This window comes from Carcharodon carcharias, assembly GCF_017639515.1.
Source record: "Carcharodon carcharias isolate sCarCar2 chromosome 38 unlocalized genomic scaffold, sCarCar2.pri SUPER_38_unloc_3, whole genome shotgun sequence".
Lineage (NCBI taxonomy): Eukaryota > Metazoa > Chordata > Chondrichthyes > Lamniformes > Lamnidae > Carcharodon > Carcharodon carcharias.
The window spans coordinates 1,201,594-1,210,754 of NW_024470797.1; the positions used below are offsets into that span (position 1 = coordinate 1,201,594).

Genomic DNA, 9,161 nt, shown 5'->3' on the forward strand with positions numbered 1-9,161 from the left:
TTGGCCCAGCGATGTTGGAACCTTCGGTGGAAATCCTACAAAAGGAGAACAGCGACGGTCTCAATGTGTCCAGTGGGATCAGCACTTGCAACCGGACTACCAGATGGTCCCACCAGAGCAGCGAGTCTCCTGTCTGTGGCCACACCAAGCACCACCATGTAGGCCCGAAGCATATTTAACAAAGGGCTGGTGGGGTGGGGGCCCAATGTCATTTGTGGATTAAGGGACTATCTTTACTGCAGAGAGGGCAAACTTTCGAATGGGAATCACGGTGGGGGGGGGGGGGCACGCTGGTCAAGGTCACACGATTAGGTGGCCATCTTTGTCGCCAGGAGGGATACAAACAGGCCTTCGGGGCGGCTCAACGGCAAGAACGCTCACGGCGACCGAGAAGAGCCTTGGCTTTGTCAAGCCGTCACGCTCCAGCCGAAAGCGCCGCCTCAGCTCGAGGGAGAAACGTCAGGCCTGAACCGAAAGAGAGACGGGAGTTCAGAGGCCATTCTTAAAAACGAGTGGCTTACATACTCCGGCCTCTGATCCCATGCACATGAAGGGGTGTCAAGGGTGAGCCAGCTGTCGCATTACTCGATGGTCTCCAGGGGCAGCGCGCGAGGGGTTAAAGGGAACCCTCTACGTTGTCGAACTCACAAAAGCTTGCTGCTGGGTGAATAAAATTGAGCCAATAGCGCTGAGGGGAAGGAAGCACAGACACCAACATCCAAATATATTGGTCAGGGGCAAGAAAGAAAGGGGAGGCCTACATTTGTGTGACACTGGCACGGACGGATCAGCTCTAGCTCACGCCGTTGGCGCTCTGGATAACGCCAATTTCGGGACTCAAGGTACACAACCTCCTTGACCCAACTGCAGCCCGGGAGGTGGGTAACAACACCATCCACCTCCAGTCGCTCTCCATGGTCGTCCAACTGGGCTGGACTGTTCGCCCCTCGTTCCATTCTCAAAGACACATTCGCAGCCAGAGAATCGGTAGGAATGGCTTCGACTCCCCGCAATCTTCATTCTCGCTGGTGAGCCTCCTCCCCTGGCCCACCCACAGAAGGATCTATTGTCACTTCGCCCCCCCCGCCAATGATTCACACATACACACATCCCCTCGGCAGCATCATCCCAGTACACCCCTCCCTATCTCTGTAACCACCTCCAGCCCCTACACCCCTCCCTAACTCTGTAAACTCCGCCAGCCCCTACACCCCTCCCTATCTCTGTAACCACCTCCAGCCCCTACACCCCTCCCTATATCTGTAACCACCTCCAGCCCCTACACCCCTCCCTATCTCTGTAACCTCCTCCAGCCCCTACACCCCTCCCTATCTCTGTAACCTCCTCCAGCCCCTACACCCCTCCCTATCTCTGTAACCTCCTCCAGCCCCTACACCCCTCCCTATCTCTGTAACCACCTCCAGCCCCTACATCCCTCCCTATCTCTGTAACCACCTCCAGCACCTACACCCCTCCCTATCTCTGTAACCTCCTCCAGCCCCTACACCCCTCCCTATCTCTGTAACCACCTCCAACCCCTACACCCCTCCCTAACTCTGTAACCTCCGCCAGCCCATACACCCATCCCTATCTCGGTAACCTCCTCCAGCCCCTACACCCCTCCCTATCTCTGTAACCTCCGCCAGCCCCTACACCCCTCCCTATCACTGTAACCTCCTCCAGCCCCTACAACACTCCCTATCTCTGTTATCTCCTCCAGCCACTACAACACTCCCTATCTCTGTAACCTCCTCCAGCCCCTACATCCCTCCCTATCTCTGTAACCTCCTCCAGCCCCCAAACACCTCCCTATCTCTGTAACCTCGTCCAGCCCCTACACCCCTCCCGATGTCTGTAAACTCCTCCACCCCTACACCCCTCCAGCTCCTACAAGCCTCCCTATCTCTGTAACCTCCGCCAGAATCTACAACCTTATCTCTGTAACGTACTCCAGCAACTACACACCTCCCTATCTCTGTAACCTCCTCCAGCCCCTACAACACTCCCTATCTCTGTAACCTCCTCCAGCCCCTTCACCCCTCCCTAACTCTGAAACCTCCAGCAGCCCCTACACCCCTCCCTCCCTCTGTAAACTCCTCCAGCCCATAAACCCCACCGCGGGCTCTGTAAACTCCTCCAGACCCTACACCCATCCCTATCTCTGTAAACTCCTCCAGCCCCTACACCACTCCCTATCTCTGTAACCTCCTTCAGCACCTACACCCCTCCTTATCATTATAACATCCTCCAGCCCCTACAACACTCCCTATCTCTGTAACCTCCTCCAGCCCCTACATTATCTCTATCTCTGTAAGCTCCTCCAGCCCCTACAACCCTCCCTATTTCTCTAACCTCCTCCAGCACCTACAAAACTCCCTATCTCTGTAACCTCCTCCAGCACCTACACCCCTCCATATCTCTGTAACCTCCTCCAGCCCCTACACCCCTCCCTATCTCTGTAACCTCCTCCAGCCCCTACAACATAACCTATCTCTGTAACCTCTTCCAGCCCCTACAACCCTCCCTATCTCTGTAATCTCCTCCAGCCCCTACAAACCTCCCTATCGCTGTAACCTCCTCCAGCCCCTACAAAGCTGCCTATCTCTGTAACCTCCTCCAGCCCCTACACCCCTCCCTATCTCTGTAACCACCTCCAGCCCCTACACCCCTCCCTATCTCTGTAACCTCCTCCAGCCACTGCAACCCACCCTAAATCTGTAACCTCCTCCAACCCCTACACCCCTCCCTATCTCTGTAACCTCCTCCAGCACCTACAAGCCTCCCTATCTCTGTAACCTCCTCCAGCCCCTACAACCCTCCCTATCTCTGTAACCTCCTCCAGCCCCTACACCACTCCCTACCTTTGTAACCTCCTCCAGCCCCTACAATCCTCCCTATCTCTGTAAATACCTCCAGCCCCTACACCCCTCCCTATCTCTGTAATCTACCTCCAGCACCTACACACCTCCCTATCTCTGTAACCTCCTCCAGACCCTACACCCCTCCCTACCTTTGTAACCTCCTCCAGCCCCTACAACCCTCCCTATTTCAGTAACGTCCTCCAACCCCCACAACCCTCCCTATCTCTTTAAAATCCTCCAGCCCCAACAACACTCCTTAACTCTGTAACCCCCTCCAGCCCCTACAACCCTCACTATCTCTGTAACCTCCTGCAGCCCCAACAACCCTCCCTATCTCTGTAACTTCCTACAGCCCCTACAAACCTCCCTATCCCTGAACATCCTCCAGCCCCTACAACCAACCCTATCTCTGTAACCTCCTCCAGCGTCTACAACCCTCGCTATCTCTGTAACCTCCTCCAGCCCCGACATCACTCTCTCCTCCTCTCTCTTCCTTTGGGACACTCTTGGTCTATCAATGGGGTCTTTCCAACGGCTTTGTGTCAAACTGCACTTGGCGACACTTTTTGGGGTCATAAACGGTGTCAGGGTCCTGTCACAGTGCTATCAATTGATAGAATGATGGACGGGGAAGCACCGAGTGCTGGTGGGATGAGCGATCAAGGATTGGAGGGTCCCTAAGTGCCGAGGGACAGGCGCATGACTGGGGTTGACATCCACGGGTCGGAGGGAGGAACGGAGAAGGCGCAGGGGCCAAGAGAGACCGGCCATCTTACCTGGGAGATGCTAAGACTTCAAGGCGAGGCCTAGACCCATCTGAACAGGGAAAAGGAACAGAGGAGAGTTCAGAGTGCAGGCATACCTGCTGGCAGAGTACAAGCAACACCACAAAACGTCAAACCAAGACAGGAACGTGGGATATCCAATTAGAACCCCAACCCCTTCCATTCAGCAACTGTCCTGGGAGTGTTTGATGGGGACGGTGTAGAGGGAGATTTACTCTGTATCTAACCCTGTGCTGTACCTGTCCTGGGAGTGTTTGATGGGGACAATGTAGAGGGAGCTTTAAACTGTATCTAACCCCGTGCTGTACCTTTCTCGGGAGCGTTTGATGGGGACGGTGTAGTGGGAGCATTACTCTGTATCTAACCCCGTGCTGTACCTGTCCTGGGAGTGTTTGATGGAGACAGTGCAGAGGGAGCTTTACTCTGTATCTAACCCCGTGCTGTACCTTTCTCGGGAGCGTTTGATGGGGACGGTGTAGTGGGAGCATTACTCTGTATCTAACCCCGTGCTGTACCTGTCCTGGGAGTGTTTGATGGGGACAGTGTAGAGGGAGATTTACTCTGTATCTAACCCCGTGCTGTACCTGTCCTGGGAGTGTTTGATGGGGACAGTGTAGAGGGAGGTTTAAACTGTATCTAACCCCGTGCTGTACCTGTCCTGGGAGTGTTTGATGGGGACAGTGTAGAGGGAGGTTTAAACTGTATCTAACCCCGTGTGGTACCTGTCCGGGGAGTGTTTGATGGGGACAGTGTAGAGGGAGGTTTAAACTGTATCTAACCCCGTGTGGTACCTGCCCTGGTAGCGTTTGATGGGGACAGTGTAGAGGGAGATTTACGCTGTATCTTACCCCGTGCTGTACCTGTCCTGGGAGTGTTTGATGGGGATGGTGTAGAGGGAGCTTCACTCTTTATCTATCCCAGTGCTGTACCTGTCCTGGGAGTGTTTGATGGGGACATTGTGGAAAGAAATTTACTCTGTACCTAACCCCGTGCTGTACCTGTCCTGGGAGTGACTGATGGGGACAGTGAAAGGAGAGCTTAATAGTGTATCTAACCCTGTGCTGTACCTGTCCTGGGAGTATTTGTTGGGGACAGTGTAGAGGGAGATTTACTCTGTATCTAACCCCGTGCTGTACCTGTCCTGGGAGTATTTGTTGGGGATGCTTTAGAGGGAGATTTACTCTGTATCTAAACCCGTGCTGTACCTGTCCTGGGAGTATTTGTTGGGGATGCTTTAGAGGGAGATTTACTCTGTATCTAACCCCGTGCTGTACCTGTCCTGGGAGTATTTGTTGGGGATGCTTTAGAGGGAGATTTACTCTGTATCTAACCCCGTGCTGTACCTGTCCTGGGAGTATTTGTTGGGGATGCTTTAGAGGGAGATTTACTCTGTATCTAACCCCGTGCTGTACCTGTCCTGGGAGTATTTGTTGGGGATGCTTTAGAGGGAGATTTACTCTGTATCTAAACCCGTGCTGTACCTCTCATTGGAGTGTTTGATGGGGACAGTGTTGAGGGAGGTTTACTCTGTATCTACCCCCGTGCTGTACCTGTCCTGCAGTGTTTGATGGGGACAGTGTAGAGGGAGATTTACTCTGTATCTAACCCCGTGCTGTACCTGTCCTGGGAGTGTTTGTTGGGGACAGTGTATAGGTAGATTTACTCAGTATCTACCCCCGTGCTGTACCTGTCCAAGGAATGTTTAACGGGGACAGTGTAGAGCGAGATTTACTCATTATCTAACCCCATCCTCTTCCTATCCTGAGTTTGTTTGATGGGGAGAGTGTAGAGGCAGCTTTACTCTGTATTGAACCCCGTGCTGTACCTGTCCTGGGAGTGTTTGATGGGGAAAGTGTAGAGAGAAATTTACTCTTTATCTATCCCCGTGCTGTTACTGTCCTGGGAGTGTTTGATGGGGACATTGTAGAAAGAGTTTTACTCTGTACCTAACCCCGTGCTGTACCTGTCCTGGGAGTGTTTGATGTGGACAGTGTATAGGGAGTTTACTCTGTATCTAACTCCGTGCTGTCCCTGAACTGGAAGTGTTTGATGGGGACAGTGTAGAGGGAGATTTACTCTGTATCTAACCCCGTGCTGTATGTGTCCTGGGAGTGTTTGATGGGGACAGTGTAGAGGGAGCTTTACTCTGTATCTAACCCCGTGCTGTACCTGTTCTGGGTGTGTTTGATTGCGACGGTGTAGAGGGAGATTTACTCTGCATCTAACCCCATCCTGTTGTTCCTGTCCTGAGTTTGTTTGATGGGGACAGTGCAGAGGGAGATTTACTCTGTATCTAACCCCGTGCTGTACCTGTCCTGGGAGTGTTTGATGGGGACGGTGTAGAGGGAGATTTACTCTGTATCTAACCCTGTGCTGTACCTGTCCTGGGAGTGTTTGATGGAGACAGTGCAGAGGGAGCTTTACTCTGTATCTAACCCCGTGCTGTACCTTTCTCGGGAGCGTTTGATGGGGACGGTGTAGTGGGAGCATTACTCTGTATCTAACCCCGTGCTGTACCTGTCCTGGGAGTGTTTGATGGGGACAGTGTAGAGGGAGGTTTAAACTGTATCTAACCCCGTGTGGTACCTGTCCGGGGAGTGTTTGATGGGGACATTGTAGAGGGAGCTTTACTCTGTATCTAACCCCGTGCTGTACCTGCCCTGGTAGCGTTTGATGGGGACAGTGTAGAGGGAGATTTACGCTGTATCTTACCCCGTGCTGTACCTGTCCTGGGAGTGTTTGATGGGGATGGTGTAGAGGGTGCTTCACTCTTTATCTATCCCAGTGCTGTACCTGTCCTGGGAGTGTTTGATGGGGACATTGTGGAAAGAAATTTACTCTGTACCTAACCCCGTGCTGTACCTGTCCTGGGAGTGACTGATGGGGACAGTGAAAGGAGAGCTTAATAGTGTATCTAACCCTGTGCTGTACCTGTCCTGGGAGTATTTGTTGGGGACAGTGTAGAGGGAGATTTACTCTGTATCTAACCCCGTGCTGTACCTGTCCTGGGAGTATTTGTTGGGGATGCTTTAGAGGGAGATTTACTCTGTATCTAAACCCGTGCTGTACCTGTCCTGGGAGTATTTGTTGGGGATGCTTTAGAGGGAGATTTACTCTGTATCTAACCCTGTGCTGTACCTGTCCTGGGAGTATTTGTTGGGGATGCTTTAGAGGGAGATTTACTCTGTATCTAAACCCGTGCTGTACCTCTCATTGGAGTGTTTGATGGGGACTGTGTTGAGGGAGGTTTACTCTTTATCTAACCCCGTGCTGTACCTGTCCTGCAGTGTTTGATGGGGACAGTGTAGAGGGAGATTTACTCTGTATCTAACCCCGTGCTGTACCTGTCCTGGGAGTGTTTGTTGGGGACAGTGTATAGGTAGATTTACTCAGTATCTACCCCCGTGCTGTACCTGTCCAAGGAATGTTTAACGGGGACAGTGTAGAGCGAGATTTACTCATTATCTAACCCCATCCTCTTCCTATCCTGAGTTTGTTTGATGGGGAGAGTGTAGAGGCAGCTTTACTCTGTATTGAACCCCGTGCTGTACCTGTCCTGGGAGTGTTTGATGGGGAAAGTGTAGAGAGAAATTTACTCTTTATCTATCCCCGTGCTGTTACTGTCCTGGGAGTGTTTGATGGGGACATTGTAGAAAGAGTTTTACTCTGTACCTAACCCCGTGCTGTACCTGTCCTGGGAGTGTTTGATGTGGACAGTGTATAGGGAGTTTACTCTGTATCTAACTCCGTGCTGTCCCTGAACTGGAAGTGTTTGATGGGGACAGTGTAGAGGGAGATTTACTCTGTATCTAACCCCGTGCTGTATGTGTCCTGGGAGTGTTTGATGGGGACAGTGTAGAGGGAGCTTTACTCTGTATCTAACCCCGTGCTGTACCTGTTCTGGGAGTGTTTGATTGCGACGGTGTAGAGGGAGATTTACTCTGCATCTAACCCCATCCTGTTGTTCCTGTCCTGAGTTTGTTTGATGGGGACAGTGTAGAGGGAGATTTACTCTGTATTTAACCCCGAGCTGTACCTGTCCTGGGAGTGTATGATGGGGACAGTGTAGAGGGAGATTTACTCTGTATCTAACACCGTGCTTTCCCTGTCCTGGGAGTGTTTGATGGGGACGGTGGAGAGGGAGATTTACTCTGTATCTAACCCCGTGCTGTACCTGTCCTGGGAGTGTTTGATGGGGACAGTGTAGAGGGAGATTTACTCTGTATCTAACCCTGTGCTGTACCTGTCCTGAGAGTGTTTGATGGGGACAGTGTAGAGGGAGATTTACTCTGTATCTAACCCCGTGCTGTACCTGTCCTGGGAGTGTTTGATGGGGACAGTGTAGAGGGAGATTTACTCTGTATCTAACCCTGTGCTGTACCTGTCCTGAGAGTGTTTGTTGGGGATGCTGTAGAGGGAGCTTTACTCTGTATCTTACTCCCCGCACTCACCGTTGGAAATCTTGGTGCAGTTTGCACAGAACAACAGGAAACCACAGAAACTAATGATTGAGGCGAGGGAAAGTCCAATCAGACTCAAGTTGAAGATCTCCATCAAACTGCAGAATGTGAGAGAGATAAAGAGAGAGAGCGAGAGCGAGAGTGAACTCTGGGTGGAGGAGTATTGATCAAGCCAGTTCTGTTCATCGAGATGTCCTCCTGATTCACTTCTCCATTCACCCCAATTAATTTTACTCTTCCCTCAGTTGCATGAAATCCAGTTTTGTCGTCATGGTGATCGAGTCCCCACTTTGCAGACACAAAGCCTAGTTTTCCAGGCCTCACACTGAGCTGAGGGTGTGAGTGAGACAGGGGAAAGGGCAATGAGGACGAGAATGAGAAAGCGAGAGGGGACCGATTGTTGGGGGGGAGGGAGGGTGGATGGGGCAGCCAAAGAGGCAAGGCAATGGACAACATGTGAACGAGGTAATTGGTGGAGAGGCAGAGCAGAATGTTGAAAGTGAGACATACTGTGAGAGAGAGAGAGAGACTGGGGGGGGGAGAGAGAGAGAGAGAGACTGTGAGAGAGAGAGAGAGACTGGGGGAGGAGAGAGAGAGAGAGACTGGGGGGGGGGAGAGAGAGAGAGACTGAGGGGGGGGGGGGAGAGAGAGAGAGACTGAGGGGGGAGAGAGAGAGAGAGAGAGACTGAGGGGGAGAGAGAGAGAGAGAGAGACTGAGGGGGGAGAGAGAGAGACTGAGGGGGGGAGAGAGAGAGAGACTGAGGGGGGGAGAGAGAGAGAGAGAGACTGAGGGGGGGGAGAGAGAGAGAGAGAGAGAGAGACTGAGGGGGAGAGAGAGAGAGAGAGAGACTGAGGGGGGAGAGAGAGAGAGAGAGAGACTGAGGGGGGAGAGAGAGAGAGAGAGAGACTGAGGGGGGGGAGGGAGAGAGAGAGAGAGACTGAGGGGGAGAGAGAGAGAGAGAGGCTGAGGGGGGGAGAGAGAGAGAGAGACTGAGGGGGGGAGAGAGAGAGAGACTGAGGGGGGGGAGAGAGAGAGAGAGAGAGACTGAGGGGAG

General features: G+C 52.5%; 1 protein-coding gene across 1 annotated transcript in view; it reads right to left on the minus strand.

Moving 5' to 3' along the window:
- Positions 1 to 300: 300 nt before the first annotated feature.
- LOC121274823 (perforin-1-like) overlaps positions 301 to 9,161 on the minus strand; it is a 16,888-nt gene continuing 8,027 nt past the window's right edge. The window contains exons 3-5 of the mRNA XM_041182185.1: positions 3,638 to 3,677; positions 762 to 957; positions 301 to 444 (exon numbers count right to left, since the gene is read on the minus strand). Coding sequence (XP_041038119.1) covers positions 301 to 444; positions 762 to 957; positions 3,638 to 3,677 — 380 coding nt within the window. The remainder of the gene's footprint in view (positions 445 to 761; positions 958 to 3,637; positions 3,678 to 9,161) is intronic.